The following is a 21,272-nucleotide window of genomic DNA, read 5'->3' on the forward strand; positions in this document are numbered from 1 at the left end:
AGCTCTCAGTTTCTGCCCCACATTACAAGACAGTGTCAGACTGCATATAGCTAGCCTAGGAAAAGATCAAAATTCAAAATTTGAAGTACAGTCTCTACCAAATCCATGTTGCTTTCACCACTGTAAAGTCGAAAAATTGTTAAGTCAAACTGCTATATGTTGGGGACCACCTGTAAATGTATAGACACAGTTTTGACAGGGGAAACTGAGAGTTGCAACATCAAAAAAATAGTTTTCCTTTGGCCAATTACTTTCTAATTAAAATCTATAGCTAAACAGAATCACTGTGCTGTTTTACTGTGCTAATCTGACTAGCATTAAGAATAGATTTCAGAAGCAGAATAGTTGGAAAACTTCTTTTTTCATTCAATACATGGTAACACAGCTATGTCATCCAAAAAGACCAGAATTAGGAAGACCAAATTAGTGCGGTACCAGAAAGTAAGAAAAAGGAAGGAAAGAAGGAAGGAAGGAAGGAGGGAAGAAGGGAGGGAGGGAGGGAGGGAGGGAGGGAGGGAGGGAGGGAAGGAAGGAAGGAAGGAAGGAAGGAAGGAAGGAAGGAAGGAAGGAAGGAAGGAAGGAAGGAAGGAAGGAAGGAAGGAAGTCAAAAGGACATGAGCCAAACTGCAAGAACTGTTAAATGGCCAAAACTAGAACAATTTGAAAAATAAAATGATATTATTAGATTATAACTTAATAGCAAAATAAACTGAGGAGATACTTTAAGACTGTGCAGATATCCTTTTTCTCCTTAATTATAGAGGGAAAATACTAACTTTGCAAGGGAGGAAGCTGGCAGACACCACCTTAACAAAGTTGTCCAGGCTAACACCATCAATAATAGGACATACTGATATTTCAAACCTCCAGCTACGACCTAATGAGAAGGGTGACCACCTCTGTGGTATTCATACCAAAATATACCTCAATCTAATCACAAGGAAAAAAAGAAATCAGGCAAACCCAAATTAAGAGCACCCTACAAAATAACTAACCCTAATTCTTCAGAAGTATCAAGGTCATAAAAGATAAGAAACTGTCATTGACTGAAGGAGATATGACAAATAAATGCAAGATGTGATCCTGGATTAGATTCTGGAAGGAAAAAAAAAGGACATGGGTGGGAAAACTGGCAAAATCTGAAGCAAGTCTGTAGTTTAGTTAGTAATATTATCTCAGTATTCAATTCTTAATTTTAATAATTGTACTAATGTTATATAAGATGTAAACATTAGAGTTAGTTGGGTGAAAGGTATACAAGAATTCTCTATACTATTTTTGCAATTCTTTTGTAAGTCTAAAATTATTTCAAAATAAAAAGTTATTTTAAAAGACTAAATTAAAATATTTTAATAGCAGAACTTTTTATAAATAATTTGGGATAAAAAAAGAAAAACAGAATATCATTATTTCAAAAAAAAAGAAGATTTTTTTTTATATTCCCTAAATAAAAAGAAAAGGTTTGTAGAATATTCGGCTATAGTAAATACACACTAAATTGAAGGAGGAAAGGAGACTAACGAAACCACAATCAAGACAAATCCAAGGGTCCTGAGAGGAAGGGTTAAGTAGGTCAGACATAGGTAACAGAATTCCATTCAAAACACAAACTTCTCCAACTGTTTACATTTCCTCCTATTTTCATTCCAAACCTGCTCTGTGCACTGACCTTCTCACCCATTCTCCCAGAACCATTTTACAAAGACCTCTAGTACTCCTGTAATCTTAAAACATGGTCAAATTCTTGAGCCAGGCACTGTGCTAAACATTTATAAGCATTAATTAATCCTCAGTAACTTGAGGTATGTCCTCTTTATTGAGGAGAGAGCTGACGTTTAGGAAAATTCTGGAAGTTGACCATGTTCTTTAATTTAGATTTAAACTCTGTTCTATCTTATCTCCCTCATTCTTATTTCCATATTATTTATCTATGTTATCATCTAAAATCCAATTTCCCTGGGGCTAGTACCATCTAACTGAACATGTCCACTGCCATCAACTTGGGTTGATTCCTCTGTCACTCCACACCTTGCTATCACCCACAATGGACCTAGAGCAAGCTTGTCCAGCTCGCACCCAGGACAGTTTTGAATGTGGCCCTACACAAATTCGAATACTTTCTAATAATCTCATAATGTAAAACATTATGAGATTTTTTTGCGGATTGTTTTTTTTTTTTTTTAATTCATCAGCTATCAAAAGTGTTAGTGTATGTTAGTTGTGGTCCAAGACAAGCCTTCTTCTTCCAATGTGGCTCAGGGAAGCCAAAAGACGGGGCACCCCTGCCCTAGAGTGTCCTTGGCTTCCTCGCCAATGCAACCTCCACTTCCACTGTCCTCAGCTACAGTCCTAATGACCACACCTGTACCTTTTCATTATCTAAAACCTGCTCCGCCACAGGCACCATCAGAATCTCCATAATCCTTATCTCTGACCTCAATCTTCCATCTTGCCACTTCTTCCACTCCCAAACCACCTTTTTCTTCGCCCCAATAAAAACCTCCAGTTTTTTGATCCTTCCATTTTCTTCCAATGCAGGCCACTGTTGATTCATCAATTCTTACAACATTTATGGAAAATCCTACTAGTCTCTCTTTTCACATTTCATATGGTACTTATTTCAAACCTTGGCTATTTTCCAGGAACTATGAAACTACTACTTCTGCCTATCATTCTCAGTAAATAAATTTCAATTCCCTTTATGAAAAGAAAGCTATAATTCCATTTCCTGCTGTTTTACCATTTTATTTGCACACTAATCTCTCCCTACCCAACCAATGCATCTATCCAAAGACATTCCTGTTCATTTATGCTCAAGATCCCCTTTCCTCCCACCTCCAAAAAAGGCATTACACGTCTATTATCCTCTTCTATTTTATTTCACTAAATTCTCTCAGTTGGTTGAGTATCAATATATAAGCAAGTTAATCTTTAATGGATTAAAATTAAACAAAAAAACTTCCCTCAACTCTGGCTCTTTACATGTAACTCTCTGTTTTCTCCCTCACAGATAACATTTAAAAGAAATATTTCTATATATGCTGCCTCCTTCACCGTGCATGGAACACAATGGTCACTTTTTAAATATTTCCTAAATAAAGAAGATAACAGAAAAGTTCTCAAATAGAATTTGCTCATCCTATTTTAGGACAAACCTATGAGATGCAGGTAATCTTCTGGGAGATGGAACTGAAGCTGGAGATGATACAGCCCCAGACTAGAACACTGAGCAATTGCTGCTCCTAAGATTCTCAAGAATCTTCAGATAACACTGATGGGAATAAGTTCCAACTCTGGAGGTAGAAATCTTCAGGTTGTGGCACTGACACAGAGATGGCCAAGCTAAAATCCACCACTTTTCCAGGGAACACTAGCAGAACCACACTAAACCTCAGTGACCTAGAACAGAGTCAATATAACGACTGACCACTGCCAAGCAGTACCTGGTTGAGGAATGAATGGGGTCAAGGTCCCTTCCAGATTCACTCCATCATCCCTTCCAGACTTCCAAACTTGTGGCCTTGTGTGGTGCTGTGTCCATCCAGAATGAAAGCACACACCTCTTTTGTAACTTGCACAAGGACACCAAATTAGTCAGCAGCAGCCCTGACCTGGAAACCAGGTCAAGCAAGCAACTTTTAAGACATTCCCAAAGAGTCTTCCTACAAGTTGCATGGGGTCAGAAGTTCCCATACACCAGCAAATTGCCAGTTTGCTATTGCTTTTAGGGACCCTAAGTCCCTACTAGACTGATTTTTTAAAAATAGTACCAAATAAATATTTTTCACATTTTACTGGAAAAACAGAGGGGGGAAATATGTAATTTAGTACCTGTGCACATACATGCAACTTGTTGGAGCACTAAGGCACAATCAAGCAGAGAACAGCTAGGAGAGAGCAGACATTTTTCCAACTGAATTACACACGTTAGACTCAATATTTTCATTCATGGCTGTGGATTTTACAAGACAGCATGCTCATTAAATTTACATACATCAAGTTGAGCAGGACAGTTAACACCATGGAGAGTCAGATTAAATTTAAAATGATTGACTATTTGCAGAATTAAGTGAATATATACAAGCAGCAAGTTGCTGAAGATGGTCAGGTGGAAGGATATTCAACCAAAAAGGAAAAACACTACAGACAGGCAGAGCATGACTAGCATTACAAAATGGATACGCGAAATACAGTATTATAATGGAACAATAAGCATAATGTTGGAAGACAAAAATTGGAAGCACTGCCATAGCAAAACCAAACATTTATTCATACTAAGTCAACAGCAGTCATCTAATTTCAATAACATTATGTTTTGTTTTAGGGGTTAAAGCCAACATAATTATTCTTGGTAGCAGTCTCTGTTTTGCTAGCATTATATTATTAAAGCCACAAATTGGTTAAGCATCTTAAAAGGTCCACAATGATCCCCTAATTTCCCCTCTTGTGACAGAGCTCAACATCATATAAGCACAATTTTATCCAGAGTTCTGCTAAAAGTGTAATTCTGTTCTTAACTACATTTAAATTCATCTTTGACATCACACAATATCAAATGGTCAAGCTTTTCATTACACTAAGGTTTTTACTACCATGAAAGGCTTAGTGCCAAATTAAAAAAACAGAAGATTTCATGACCTCATTCAGGGTCATTATACACTGTTGAATAGGGCAGACTAAATGAATCTTATCTAGTTCTGCAATTTAATAAATTTTATTCTTAGATTGGGTTTAGACATAATTAGAAAACTAAAAGATAAATACTACCAAGAACCTGGAACTTAGAATTAACTTTATTACTACTTTTCTATATTCAAGCTGTCTATAAATACATTGAGGCTATAAAATAGCTTAAAAGAGCTATATAATCTTTTGCCTATGAGCTTTACTATGTCCTTACAGTAAACCTTTAAATAATCATTTTTAACATAAATGTGATTATTAAAAAGTTATATTTTTTGGTTTTACTAATAGTGGGGTTGAAATTCCACCGTATTATCCAGTAGACACTGGATTACTCAATTCCCATTAAAATTAAAAGAAAGTCAGATGGCTAGCTCATTAATAGAACAGCAGCCAAAGAATGACATTTACCCAGAGATTGATAATGAACTCATAAACACTATTTTTTGGCCAAATATTCTAACTGGAGAATATGGGAAGAGTGTAAACTATCTTAATTGAAAAACAAATTTCAGTTTATCATAATGCAGTATCAAGGAGCACACACACACACACACACACACACACATACACAATGAGATAATAAGAAATTTAAATATCACTTTTCTTTCATATACTGTAAATTTTAGCAGAACACACAAGAAGTGAGCTGAATGTTCAGAAAGCTGCACAACTCTAATTTATTTTGGAATGTAACCTTGCCAGAATTGTTCAAGTGTATGCATAAGCACCTACAATCACAGACAACTGTTGTGTAATCCTACAGATAAGAACACTGCCAGTGATTGGCAGGCGTGGTGGCTCATGCCTGTAATCCCAGCACTTTGGGAGGCCGAGGCAGGCGGATCGCGAGGTCAGGAGATAGAGACCATCCTGGCTAACACGGTGAAACCCCATCTCTACTAAAAATACAAAAAAAAATCAGCCAGGAGTGGTGGCGGGCAACTGTAGTCCCAGCTACTTGGGAGGCTGAGGCAGGAGAATGGCATGAATCCAGGAGGCGGAGCTTGCAGTGAGCTGAGATCGCACCACAGTACTCCATCCAGCCTGGACAGAGCGAGACTCCATCTCAAAAAAAAAAAAAAAACACTACCAGTGATGAAAAAGGATCTTTATTCATATATTTGTTTTTCAACTTTTCTAAGTAAATGACAATTTCTTCATAAATTACATAAAGGATAAAATGGTCATTTGACTTAAGATACAACTTTTTTCTTAAGGCCAACTTTTTTACAGAAGAAAACATGACTGAGAAAAGGCCTTCACAGGTATACACAAATAATTGCCTGCACAGCTCCTAATTGGTGAAATAGCATGCTAAAATATTACCATAACATTTATCCCTTTAAAATTCCTCCCTCTAACCATTTTAGTGGTGCTAAAAAATCCCACCAGGCAAAATCCAATACACCTAAATCATTTATTTTCTCATTTATCTGGATCTAGAAGAAACAACTAAACATTGACATTATCCCCCTGACAAACACAACCCATGAATCAACTTGATAATTGCCTTGAACTACTATACTCTCTCCCTCTTCCTCTTCATACTTGGGTTATTATTTGGATTGCTTTTAAACCACCTTTCCCTGAATTTTTCAATTTCTACTCAATGGAGAGGGAAAAGAGTGACAAGTAATAAATCAGAACAAAGCATTCCCACAGAACCTCTCTCATTTTATCTAGTCAAGCCTTAATATACGTTTTTAGTTTGTAAGAAATAGAAAATGTTCATGATATAGGAAAGTAGATTTGTAAAGAATACTAATACTTGAAATAAGCTGCTGGTAGAAATCTACAGCTGTCAATAAACACTTAAGAGAATTAACACAAAGGGGTCTTTGTTGATTTTTCTTTTCATTCAGACTCTTGGTTGATCCTTAAGATATTCCTTGCACACTCAACACAATAGGTATTCATTTATTTGACCAACATAATAGCTATGCGTAAATTTTTAACACCAAGAATTAAAGAGAATAAAGAAAGAAAGAAAAATTGTCATTAGTATGTACCCTAAGAGTAGCAATATGGAATAAGCTTAGCAAGATGAACCTTCCCCACCTCTATACCGAAAATATCAAAAGAACATGGTCATATCTGATTTTTATCGGTTCACCTGAGCTCTTCTTTTCTCCTCTGGAAAAAGGGCTCTTAGATATTAAGGTTTATTATACAGTTGCAGTGACTAAGACAACAGACATAAATGCAGAATTAGACAAACCAACTGATGGACAAAAATCAAACCTCAGAAACAAACCCACATGTGCAAAAACTTGATCTGTAACACTAGAGATATTACAAATCATAAAAGAGAATGAACTATTAAAATAAATGCTGCTGGGAAAACTATGTGGAAAAAAATTGGATCCACCTCTCACATCAGGCATAGAGATATATATTTCTAATAATTTTAAATGAAAATATAGGAGAATGGATTTATGATGTCAGGATAGATTTCTTCAATAATATACAAAAAGGACAAACCATAAAAAGCTTGATAAATCTGACCACAATTTTACATTTTTGTACTTCAGCTCCCCTTCCCCACTAACAAAAGTAAAAAGACAAGATTCAGACTAGGACAAGATATTTGCAACACCTAAAAACTGAACACATGAGTATTATTCTGGCTATATGGGAAATTCTACAAATCAATATGAAAAAGATGGAAATCTCAAACAACAAAATGGGCAAAAATATAAACAGGAAATTCACAGAAGAGTAAACCAAAGGGCCAATAAGCATGTGAAAAGATGTTCGGATACATTTATAATCAGAAAAATATAAATCTTAAAAGTATGAGATATCCTGTTTACATTTGTTTACTTGCAAAACTTAAAAAGTCTAATACTAATGCAAACCGGGATGTTCTACAAATCAACCAGCCTGCAATCTTCAAAACTGTCAAATTCATAAAATACAAGGAAACATAGGAAATATTCCAGACTGAAGAAGATTTTAAAAACGTAACTGAATGCAACATATGATTCTGAACTAGATTCTTTTGCTATAAAGAGCATATTGATACTATTGATAAAACTTTAATAGTGTCTGAGGTAGAAATTGATTAGTGTTAACTTTCTGATTTTGGTAGTTGTATTGTGGTTATATAGAAGGAAGTCCTTACTTGTAGAAAATATACACTAAAGTATTAGAGGATTGTGGGGCATTGAATCAGCAATTTACCATCAAATATCTCAGAAGAAAAAAGGTTTTGTTCCATACAACTGTATTCTTATACAGAAAAAAAAAAAAAAAAGGAAAGTTTCTTTAATGTATGGGACCAAAACTATTGGATTCAGGGTACTGTTCACCTCAGGGAAGAAAAGAAGATAAAAGTGGGAATTAGAAGAATTACAAAAGGGAGTTCAATTATACCTGTGGTTGTATTTTTAATATTATGTTCTACATTTTTTGTATGCCTGAAATACTGTATAATTAAAAAAAACACTGCGGGACAAAATTAGATTCCACTCTATGTTATACACGGAAAATTGTTTCAAAGTCAAATATGAATGTCTTTGGTATTATCCAAACCAGGTTTCCCACACTGAAAAGCCAATATATGTATTAGACAGTAGGTCATCTAAGTTCTTACTACCAGGACATACTTCAAACATATGCTTAAGAGATGATGATGGCATTTTATAAATGTGCTTTCTCCTACACTACAAAAAAGCCTGATAAACATCTTCCCAATAAAAAAATAGAACATCACTATTCATACTTAAGTACTTTGTGCAATTTTATCAGGTCATTTTTTCTACAGTTACAACAATTCTAGACAGGAAGTCTAGAATTAAAATGATTTTTGTCAGAATAATTTTGATATCACTGGCACTCACTTAATGCCTGTTAATGATAGCATCCTGATAAATGAGCTTTCTTGCACAGCTTTCATTCTCTCAACTGATAGTGAAAATAAGAAAAGGTAGAATGCATGAAAAAAGCTATCTTCCTTTCGTTATTTTAATATTTTTGTGTTATTGGGCTGACTAGCAATTAAAGCTAATCTCCATCTAGGTATAGTGTCTAAGGTGAAGAGAAATATAGTATCCTAGAAATCTAAGTTAGGAAGCTGCACTTAACAGACATTTGTTTGGTATGATAAACCAATGGATGATACTGCATGGATTTAATCTAATGGGAAGACAGATATCTAAAACACGAAAAGTAAAAAAAGAATATATTTCACAATGGACTCATACACAAGCAGTTCTGAGAAGCAGATTTACGGGATCCGTAACTCAGAGAGCACATGCGAAGATAACTAGAGTCATGCTTGAACTAAGACTTAAAGTATGTATAAGGCCAGGTGCGGTGGCTCACATCTATAATCCCAGCACTTTGGGAGGCCAAGGCGAGTGGATCACGTAAGGTCAGGAGTTCGAGACCAGCCTGGCCAACATGGTGAAACCCCATCTCGACCAAAAATACAAAAATTAGCTGGCATGGTGGTGTGTGCCTGTAGTCCCCGCTACTCAGGAGGTTGAAGCAGGGATTGCTTGAACCCAGGCAGCAGAGGATGCAATAAGCCAAGATTGTGCCACTGCACTCCAGCCTGGGTGACACAGCAAGACTCCATCTCAAAAAAAAAAAAAAATACAAAAATGAAGTATAAGAATTCTCTAACAGAGGCAGAAAGGGAGATAAATGGCAGAGAACACTGCAATATCCTAGATAAGAGGACATGAAAGCTTGAACTAAAGCAGGGGGGAAATAAAATTAAGAGCTAAAGAGGATAGAGAAGTAAATGGATATGACCGATGCCTTAATGAGATCAAGTATGACTCCCAAGTATGACTTCAGTGGGGACTTTTGAGATAGAAAATTAAGAGTGAAGCAGAAATTTTGGTGAGTGGGTGGGTGGGTGTGTCGGGGGGGTGCATTTAATATGATGAGTTCACTTTCTGATATGCTGAGGTTCAGCATCTTTTAGAAAGCTGGATTATAACCGCTCTTCTGTAGAAGACATACCAAGGTGTCACAATATAAAAGATATTCTACAACATGATAGGGCTCCAGTCCCCCAAAAGGAGTGCGCAGAAAACTCAAGTGTATAAAGATAAGACTGAGAGGCAGAGGCAACACCCAGAGGAAGTAAAAGAACATATAGAAGAGGGGATATGGAGAGTAAACTGGAAAAAACTGGCCAGAGAGAAGGAAAATTAGGAAAAGTAAAGTAAACAAGTGTGTGCCACAGTGACACATACTTCTTTCACATGGTGTGTGACTGCCACAGAACCAGTCAAGCCAACCAGGATTTCTCACTTACAGAACTATAATAAATGTGTGTTGCTTTAAACAAAAAGTCCATGGTAATTTGTTATAACAGCAATAGGAAACTAATACAACACTCTAGGGTACCAATAGATACCTTAGGCCAGCAAGAGCTCATTCCTTCCCTCCCTCTACCCCAATCTAATCTTAGAAGAGACAGATTCAGCCCAGAGAATAGGGAAGAATGGAAAAGCAAGATGGAGAAACAGAAGAGGCCAACCACATCCCCAACAATTGCCCCTACCGGAGACTAGAAATGGAACAAACTTGAACAGGGGAAAAGGAGCAGCTTTCTTTGGGTGAAAATTAATTTATGTTAAGCTAGGATTTTTATTATCTGAAACCAACAGGAAATATCTGGAACCCACCTGGGACTTTTAACCAGGGTCAGAAGAAAAATAAGCTGAGAGGGCTGATTTAAAGGTTGTTCAACAGCTGGAATAAACTAGCCACTTCCAACTTATACCGATTATGTTCACCTCGTTCAAAAAAAAACTACTTACAAGTATCTAAGAGTTCTGGAGTAATCACTGAAATTGACTTTAGACACGTAAGTTATAAATGCAGTGACGAACACAACTATTTCACATATCTAATAGTCATACAGAAACCAATATGGGCTTTGAGCTAGAATTTCAGCTTTCACCTAAAGACAAACAGGGGAAAAAGCCTTTAGGTATAACTAAAAATTCAACACCACTTTTAGGAATGCACACGGAAACTAAACTATTACCCAGAGATGAAGTAAATCAATTTCCCAAGTGAAATGAATACAAATGTTGAAGTTATTACACTGTACTTCACATTCATTAAATAATCAAGTCAGCACAGTCTTTCAAAGGACTGTCTTGAGGAGGGAAAAGAGGTGTTCTTCAAAACAAAGTTGTTACTTCATGTAAAAATTACTAAATACCTTTGATAATGATAAATAAGAACAATCATTTTAAAAATTGCACAATGCCACAGCAAAGAACCTAGATGCAAACTTTAAATGGTATAAAGCCTCTGTAGGTACAAATGCCAAAAGGTTACCATGTCTGATTATTCAATGTTGCTTTCTCAAGAGAATTCTTACTAATAAAAATGTAACAGATATGTATAAGCCACAAAACAAGCCAGTTTAAATCTAGCATTCTCCAGACATAGAAATAGCTCTAAATTTGTCAAAAATATGGTATGCTGAGAAGTTTGAAAAATATCCTAATCCACATTTAAAGAAGGCAAAAATACCCTTCAAAAGCCTTTCAGCTTCAGAATCAACAGCAAGTTTTCCCTGCAGAGTATTGTAATATACTCAAGGAATCAGTAAGGGAAAGAAAGAATCTGTTCCTTATTTTTTAAAAAGGCCTTCGTTGTAACTATCTTGTCCCTTAGCAAACTGGACAGCCCTGAGAAGGCAACAATTTCATTTTATTTCTGCTGAGTTACTCCAGTGAGGATTTGATCACCGAAATCTAATGCCAATAGGTAGACCTGCTTAAGGATGAAAAAGTGATGTGGCCCAGTTATTTTTAAAAGTATTCTGTAAATATTTCAAAAATGCTGATATTCATCTGACCTCTAAATAATATTAAAATTTATAGTATTAGCCCCCTCCCAGCTAAGAGTAACAGAAAACTAGCATAAACTATATTCGGTACTTCCTACGTAGTTGTACTTTTAACTTCTGGAAATAAAATGTGGCCTCCATAAATATTTAACATCAATGGGCTACTTAGTCCACTTACTCAGATGGCAGCAACAATTATGATGAAATTTTTTAACCTAGTAGCCACAAGTGAACCATAAAAGTGCCATCCTGGAATCTCATGGATGGATAACTTACGTGAGTGGTTCGATATATAGCACGTGGATGGGAGAAAACAGCACTTGACGATCTTGAGTCCTCAAAGATAGTACTGAAGAGAGTTATCTTCATATAAGCCTCATTAACAGAGACAAAGGCTAACCAGAAAAAGGTTAGGCACCCAGAAAAAGACTTAAAGGTGAGTTCAAGTCTCTACAGACATAAATGTTGCATAAAGAACCTGGTTATCCTAAAAACTAAGGAAAGAATAGAACAAGTCAGGTCTAAGATCCAGCCCATAACAAAGAAAACAGTAGAGCACAGTGACTATCATTTTAACATGGACTGGACTCAGACCACTTAGGTCAGGGATCCCCAACCCCATTAGGAACTGGGCCACACAGCAGGAGGTGAGCAGCAGGCCAGCCAGCATTACCGGCTGAGCTCCGCCTCCTGTCAAATCAGCAGTGGCATTAGATTCTCATAGGAACACAAACTCCATGGTGAATTGTGCATGCTCCTTATGAGAATCTAATGCCTGATGATGTGAGGTGGAACAGTTTCATCCCAAAATCATCTCCACCACCCCCGAAACGCTCATGGAAAAATTGTCTTCCATAAAATCAGTCCCTGGTGCCAAAAAGCATGGGGACCGCTGACTTAGATAATCTACTCAAGACAAAAATATACCATTCGATACTTTGGAGTATTTGTTTTTACATACTCTCTGCGAAACCAAAACCTGGTAGGTTGTTTTTCTTCAGATTTCGTATTTTTGTAATCCAAAAACTCTTTGTGGCCAAAGTGCTATCTTAAGTGACATCAGAAATTAGCCCATGGAATATGACTACCAAAAATGCTTAGAGTTCCATTAACATGAGCAAAAGCTAAGGCTTTTTCCTCAAACATTTCCTAAAGAATCAAATTCTTACCATCATTTTTTCAAAAAGTTCTAAGAGTTCACTCTCTGACAATGGCTTTGGAAAGTTCTCCATCATCTCTAAAGGTGCCGCTGAGCAATCACTGCTTGCAAATGTCATCTTCAGGTTGGGAAGTGGAGGTCTCTCTTTCTTGCTCCCTGGAATTCTTATGCTGGCAAATTTGTCCAGCTACAAAGAAAGACAGAATGACACACGTTAAGTATTTCCTTTCCCAACATTTATCTCATCTCAAAAATGAGAAAAACAAAGAGGGCCAATCACGTTATCATTGTGATTTCATCAGGAGGCATTCAGCATTGGAATATTTAAAATTAAAAATAATAATAAAGAGTGGTGAAAATTTTTCAGTAACCGTTCTATCTAAAGATTGAAGAGAGCTCAGACAACATTGAAAGAGTCCTTCTAATCTTAAAACCTCACATAGATTTGAGATTCTAATGACAGGTGACCTTTGCTTTATATATTAGTAAATTAAGCAGTTTAGAAAGAAGATTACTTAATTTAGGGTTGGTCCCAAACTAGTACTCAGTGTCCCATCCCCCACCCCTTCCTGGCCCCTTTGCCTATTTCCCTTTCCATAATGCATACTGTCTCTTGGAGTGGGGGTGGGAGGGGAACATGATTTAGGAATTTTTAGGAATTGAATTATCTTCATAGTTTATTGGCCTGATAAACTATTTATCTTTGTTCAGGCTGGTCAGTATGTAAACTTCTTGAATATCTACACGGCAGAATGGTTAAGGCCTTAAGAAATAAGCTAGATTTTTGTTGCAATTAGATTTCTTCTATAACTAGATAATCAAATAGCTTGCTGACATTTCAAAAAAGCATAGATATTCATTTACAAAGCTAATAATTCATTTATTCAAAATTGTTTGAATTTCACAAGTTCTATTGCTCACAAAGAACCCAGACTCATACATTTCATGAGTCATAAAATGTTTCAACAATCAAAAATGCAAAAAAGTCTTAAGCTGAACCAGGCATCAAGAATAGAAGTATACTCAAACAGCACAGTGATTCCATGAGTTTTTCATCATTGCTGTATACATTTTAAGCTACTGTTCTCACCACATATACTGTATATAAACCTGTACTATTCATTATGGTAGCCACTAGCTATGTATGATTATTAAATTAAATTGAATGATATTAAAAATTCAGTTCCTTCATTGAACTAGCCTACATTTCAAGTGCTCAAGAGCCACATGTGGCTTGTGGCCAGCATACTAATGCATATAGAACATCTCCATCATTGCAAAAAGTTTTAATGGACAGAGCTAGTATAGCCATTAAAAACACCTGATACCTCAAAGTCTCAATTTAAAAGGACAATTAAGTCACAGTATTGTTTACTCAATTCACTAAAGAAATAGGATTTCTTCAAATAATGAGACATAAAGGTAAGTATTATCTTTCGAAACAGGTTTCTAAATTTACTGTGAAGATAATGTCTACGAAAAATACTATGTACTGCACTCACCCATGGTCCACCTAACATCACTTAAACATTAAAGTACTAAGAATACGACAGCTTCCTGTAGGATTTAGAAAGTTGTCAAAAAACACCACTGCTCTCATTCTAACGACCAAAACAAACCAGAAAACATATAAAGTTATACTTGCTGCTGTTATCAACCCAACAGAAAATTGAGGACCCAAAGAAACTTAAAAGGATCAAATACCAGAAAACAACAAGATGCTCTTATCCCTGACAAACAGTTGAGGAAGAAGAATAAGTTAAACAAAGGTAAAGAAAAGCCAGCCAAATTTTTAAGGAAATATTGATAGCTGCATGGGTGCTGGCATTAGAATTTCAAGGAGCCCCACATGAAGTCCAAGCCATTTGGCAAGTCTATACCCACCTACCAATTCTTTCCCCTAGTCTTCACCAACTGAATGGGGTAGTAAGCCAACGGTTCGGAGCAGAACAGGAAAGCTGTATGAATACTTCATAAGGCATATGCAAACAGGTGCCCTCCAAAGGCCATAGACTAGGCAAAAGAATGGAGAGAAATCCCCATGACACATTCTGGACTTTCAAAGAGCATGTCATAATGCCATCTAAAGTCTGGGGCAAAGCCTGGTCAAAGAGATTTCCTGAAGAAATAGCCAGAAGTAGAACTGAAAACAAAAAGAGAACTCTACATTAACCCTAAAATTGGCAACTTTTTTCTGAAAGGATATAATGAAGAGTAGACATTACACATGAGATGAATAATTGCAGCAGCAAAGTCACAGAAACTATTTTTTTTTTAAAAAAAAAGGATGAATTAGAAATAAAAAACAGATCAGAAATAAAGATTTTCTTAGATGAGCTTAACAGTCACCTGGAAAGCTGAGGAAGAATCAGTGAACCTAAACCCAGATTGATAGAAAGTTCCAAACTCAAACACAAACAAAATAATGAGATAGAAAAAAAAATGAGTATGATCTGTGATACAACATCAGATGTTGTAACACAAGTGTAACTGGGATCCAGAAGCAGAAGAGAGAGTGGAAATGGTACAGAAGAAATATTTCAGAAGATATGACTAAGAATTTTCCAAAATTGATTAAATATATATATATGTATAACTCAATTCACAGATCCAAGAAGCTCAGCAAAACCCAAAAAGAATACAAAAGACACACACACAGACACACACACACACACACACACACACCCCTACATACCCCTAAGCACTGCGTGGTCAAACTGCTGAAAGTTAAAAATAAACAGCAAACCATAAAAGTACAGCCAGAGAAATAAAAATACATTATATACACAAGAAAAAAAATGATATGACAGCTAATTTCTCACCAGAAACAATGGTGGCAAAAGATAATGGAATGGCATCTTTAAAGTGCTGAAAGAAAGGTAGGGTTGACTCTTGAACAACACAGGGATTAGGGCAGTCAAAGTCCACATATAACTTTTGACTCCCCAGAAACTTAACTACTTATATGCTCCTGTTAACTAGAAACCTTGCCAATAACATAAACAGTCAATTAATACATTGTTGTATGTTAAATGTATTTACTGTATTCTTATAATAAGTTAGAGAAAACAGAATTTTATTAAAAAGAAAGAAAATACATTCACAATACTGTACTATATTTATCAATACTGTAAGTTTACATCATATGTTTACAAGATGAATTGTCTCCTGAAATGGTGACCAACGCAGCTACAGACCTCAATCTATACAATTCACGTATCGAGCAATTCACCTTTTTCTTGTAATGTTATGAGTTTTCTCTGATTCTTGGGAGCACTTCAAGCATCACTAGTGGCACTTTGTATGGGTCCCATGGTGTTACTCAGGGTTTACGGTATTGCCCTAAACATGATGAAAAATACTCAAGAACTGCAAGAGATCAGTTTTTACTGAAATACGCAATTTACTGGAGAGATTAACTGCTCAAGTGGAGGTGATTAGTGTCACATGACATTTTAAGTAGATACTCAACACACTTGAGCTCACCGGAATAGCAACCAGAGGTGACTACAACATTAACAGAGTAATGTAGTGTGCGCTACAGTTAATTTCATAAAGTTATAGTTCAATACTGCATCTTTACATTTGTTCACATTTCTCTTGACTGTAAATGGCACCATCTTTAGTTCATGTTTGTGCGTATAAGTTTTGATTAATTTTAACTTTTTTATAATAGATTTGTAAATGTTTTACGGTATTAAGTGAGAAAATAGACTACTATTTAAATATATTCAAGACATACAGAACTTTTTCTTTTTTTGATATTTCTAATCAGTTTGTCTGCAAGTTTTTTCAAATTATTGAAAATCTTGAAATATCTCCAATATATTTCTTTGAAAAAAAACCTGTGTGTAAGGGGAGCTGTGCAGTTCAAATCAATGCTGTTCCAGGATCAACTGTAGTGTTATCCTGGGATTCCATATACAGTGAAACTACTTTTCATAAGTAGAAACAAAAGAAACACACTTTCAGACAAAAACGGAGATAATCTGTCTCCAGCAGACCTGTACTACAAAAAGTGTAAAAGAAGTTTTTCAGGCTGTAGGGAAGTGATACATATATAACTTTTTCTTAACTTGTTCTGGGATGAAATCCCAGATCTACAAAAAGAAATGAAGAGCAATCAACAGTTGTCTATTAGACGTTGGTGATACAAAGATACATAAGCCTTTATAAGACTTACCTTAAATAATTATCAAGTGGAGGAGACAAGCACATAAACAGGTAATTATATAGCTATACAGAAAATGTAGGAGGTATGTGAAATGTATTATAATAGCAAAAAAGAGTGGCATCTAACCCACCACCATAAGCATTTCCTACTCTGGAATGACTCAGAAAAATAAAACTGTCTCCGCATGAATATATGTCCAGAAGATACTATCCCTGTGTACATTTGTACCCTCATTATTGATGTTTTAAAAAAAAAAAAAACTGAGAGAAACCAAAAAAACTGTTTTAGGAAATGGGACTGGTTACTTATCTCCCAAGTCACTACTTCATTGCCATCATTTCTGTGCAGATAATATCAATTCCTAAGCACAGAAACTATCCTGGCTCTTTACATACACACACCCCCCAAAAAAATCCAGTGTAGCTTAATTAATATGCCAAACTTATAATGAAGTGAAATTAAGCAAAACTTCATTAATGCAACATCAATATTATAAATGTAAACATGTCAATAAATGGGAATAATAAGCTTAAGCACTTCACAAGCTAATTTGAAAATGCATAACCTAATGGTTCTAACAGTGATAGAAGACATAAAATCTTAATTTTCACCAAAAACCAAAACTTTTTTTAAAAAGAATCCTTAAAAGTCATAAAAATTAACAAGATTTTTACTAATATTTACTGAGCCTTTTCTATATGAAGAGCACCAGGCTAAGAGCTTGAAATGCAGCATTAGGTTGAATACATTTGTTTAATCCTTACAGTAGATTATAATAAAAGAACAAGTTCCAAAACACTTTTGTACCTAACAATTTCATAGTATTGAGCGCAAAAATAGGACAAAGGAAAAAAATCAGCCCCTAATGTTTTCAAGAGTAAAGCTAATAAAACCATACTTGTACCAATAACATAATTTGTAAAGGTAATAATATTAATAATAAAATATAATTATCACACCTATCCCATAAGCTTAGCACCTAAAACTCTGGGGAAAAGATAAATTTTACCCAAATGGAAAAATAGATTTGTACACTACCACTAGTATAGACGAATGAAAGCAAGACAGGAAAAAAATAGCACTCCCTTCTTTAGCATCTAAATCCACAATGGGCAAAATAGTAATATGAGATACAAAAGGATCAACCAGTATTTCACATTTTCAATATAATGCTTTTATTCCTTTTCCTAGAAAAGAAGGGATAAAAGAAAAAAATAAGGAAAGAAACATAAAAGAAAAGTAAGTACAATCCTTCTTCCTATACTGGAATAGCAACTTGAATAGCAACTTGAAACTTCCTCCTATACTGGAATAGCAACTAGTGAATATCTCAGGCTAAAAGTAAAAGCATTCCATGCACTATTGAGCACTCCAGGCAGTTTCTACAAAATCTGGGCACTATTACAAAGCTAGGTGCAAAGTGAGCTTTACTATCAAATCATTTTACATGTTTTAAAAGAAGTTTCATTTTTAAAAAGAGAGGTTACTATGACTCCATTCACACATGGAAAAATCACTCAATCTATCTTTGATTAAATTGCACACACAATTTGCTTAAACCAAGGCACAATAGAACACTTGAGCAAACTTTAAAAATACTTTTTACATAAAAATATGACAGGAATCCCCCTAATATTGACCGTAAGTTGGTTATCTTGTATTTGGCAATTTGGCTGAGGGTTGTGTATGTGTGTGTATTACAGTTTGTGCACTTCCTATTTCATGTAAAATTTTCATAATTTTATACAAAATTCTTCTCTTAAAGTTGAGCAAGAAACACAAGCCAGAGAGGTGAAGTATACAAACAATTTGCCGTTGTTGAAGAATTAAACACATGCAAGACTGAGGAGATTCTGTTATAATGCCAATTTGGAGATGGTACACCACACTTAATTAATATGGCTTTGACTGTGTCTGGGTTATACTAAGTTTTATAAATTAATATCACTTATCTTCAGGGGAAGCTAAATGAGCACCCTACTGAGTATTATCTCATACTGAGTAATCACACTGATAATCAGTAATGACAGTTTAAAAAAAATTAACCAAAAAAAAGGTTCAAAAAATCTGTCTGAATTTTTAGCTATAGTATATCACTGTAAAACTGAAAACTCGGTGTTTGAGGTTTTCAGTATTACAACACTTTAAACAACAAGGGAAGTGATTTTTTTATTTAAAATAAAAGGAAAATATTATAATTAGTCATCTTACAATTTCACAAGTATGAAAAAACTACATATGATCATAAATATACTTCATTAGAACCCAAAAGGGAGTAGAAATTTTCACGAAATCCAGGAGAATTATTAAGGAAACAAAAATTCCTTTTCATTATAGAATCAATTCTATCCAAATACATACCTGAAATACAGAATAAAATATATTGCTTGAAATTCTCTATTTTCATGCAGTCTTACACTATGCTTAAAGAGGGGGCAAAAACCTAACAGCTAACATAGCTTGGCTCTTTAGTTAACTTTATTACTAACCTCGGAACTTGCTGATTAAAAACAAGCAAGGCTCTTGGAGTCTGACTTCAGAATCCTGCCCAGCCACTTGCTTACTGTATTACCATAACTAAGCTACTGAAACCTCCCATGATAGTACCTATTACAGAGAGGTGTTAACAGGAAATAAAAGTGTTATTCACTCTCATCTTTGGATTTAAAAGGCTGAAATGCCTTCCCTGACCACTTTATCTAAAGTAGCGCATGTACCCACCCCTTCTCCATCACAACACACAGTACATTCTCTTCCTATGTCCTTTCATATGACTTACAAAAATCTATAATTATCTCATTTATTTCGTAATTTTAACTCTGTCTCTTTCCAACTAAAATGTAAGAGCCATGCTAGACAAACCATCAACTGTTTTAATCACTGTGACAACCCGTCTCTAAGATGGCGCCAGTGATCCTGATTTATGTAATCAATAGATATTGTGGAAATCATGGAGTGCAATTTTCAAGACTAGATCATAAAAGACTTTACAGCTTTTGTTTTGCTCCTTCTTGGATCACTCACTCTGGAATATGCCAGCTACCAGATCATGAGAACACTCAAGAACTCCTGAACGGAGGCAAAGAACGTGACAAAGAACTGAGGGCTTCCGCCAAAAGATAAACAGGTTTCTTGCTAACAGCCATGTGAGTGAGCCATCTTGAAAGTCCCAGTCAAGCCTTCACATGACCGTAGCTCCAGCCAACATTTTTACTGCAAACTCAAGGCAGACCCCAACCCAGAACCACCCAGCTAAGCAACTACCAAATTCCTGACACACAGAAGTGGTATGAAATGATAAATGTTTGCTATTTTAAGTCACTAAGTTTTGGGTCAACTTGTTACATACCAACAGATAACCATTATAGTGACGTTGTATATGCAGCCTATAGCACAGTACCTGATAGTTAGCAGTCAGTCAATTAATACTTGCTGAAGGTATGAATGAATGAGCAATTACTAGATGATAAAATATATAAAACATAGTTACCATCCCTGTAGACGCTTACCATTTGAGAGAAACATATACAATAAAGGATCATAATTTAAGGTACAATATTTTAAATGCCCCCAAGAAAATAAGCCAAGTGAACTAGCAACAGGAATAAACGATTCATTCTAGAGTGGGGAAAAGTACCTTAAGAGGGGCTTTGGAATGGGAGTACAACAGGGAACTTGTGATGCTGATATGAAAATTATAGTACATGTTAACTGCTAAGCAGTATGTCTGCCTGTTCCATGGTCTTTACATTTAAACACTAGTGACATCACTGGTACAAAGATGTATTATTGAATCAACCATTCAATCTTTCAGGTATGATAAGCCGAGGCCAGTTTTAGGCCATAGACTTATCATCCAGGAACAATTCCTACCATCCCATCAATTGCATTCTGACTTCAATATTCCTCAATGTTACAAATGGGCTTTTTTGGCTCTTAATTTGTATTTTGGTGAAATTTATAAGAAGTTCTTTAGCCAGAGGCTTCTTTGAAAAGACGAAAACTTACTGTTCCCTCCCTACCAAAAAATACTTGATTATGTACTTATAATATTTTGTCCACATTTCGGTTTCACATAGTATTTTATTATTAAATGAAAAACACATTTATGATCTTAAAATTTCTTCAATTGCTTGAAAATAAGTTATAACATGCAATATGTGTTCTAAGGCCAGCTGTCATGCCATGGAGCAGTGTTTGGAGATGCCTGCACAAGGAAGAACCAAGGCCTCCCCACACCAATTAGCACCCACTTGCCAGTCATGAGTGAGCCACTTTGGAAATGGATATTTCAGCCCCATCAAGGCTACAGATGATTATAATCTCATGAAAGACCTCAAAACAGAACCATCCAAGAACGGCTTGGAAACCAAGTATTTATTATTGCTTGAAGCCACCAAGTTTTGAGAAATGTTATATAGCAATAG

At 35.5% G+C, this 21,272-nt stretch overlaps 1 protein-coding gene across 2 annotated transcripts in view; it reads right to left on the bottom strand.

Moving 5' to 3' along the window:
• The window catches only part of DIAPH3 (diaphanous related formin 3), a 495,444-nt gene that overhangs the window by 430,948 nt on the left and 43,224 nt on the right, over positions 1–21,272 (bottom strand). For both annotated transcript variants that reach the window (XM_021929669.2, XM_021929670.2), the window contains one exon: positions 12,682–12,858. In XM_021929669.2, the coding sequence (XP_021785361.2) occupies positions 12,682–12,858 (177 nt within the window). The remainder of the gene's footprint in view (positions 1–12,681; positions 12,859–21,272) is intronic.

This window comes from Papio anubis, chromosome 15 (genome assembly GCF_008728515.1).
Source record: "Papio anubis isolate 15944 chromosome 15, Panubis1.0, whole genome shotgun sequence".
Lineage (NCBI taxonomy): Eukaryota > Metazoa > Chordata > Mammalia > Primates > Cercopithecidae > Papio > Papio anubis.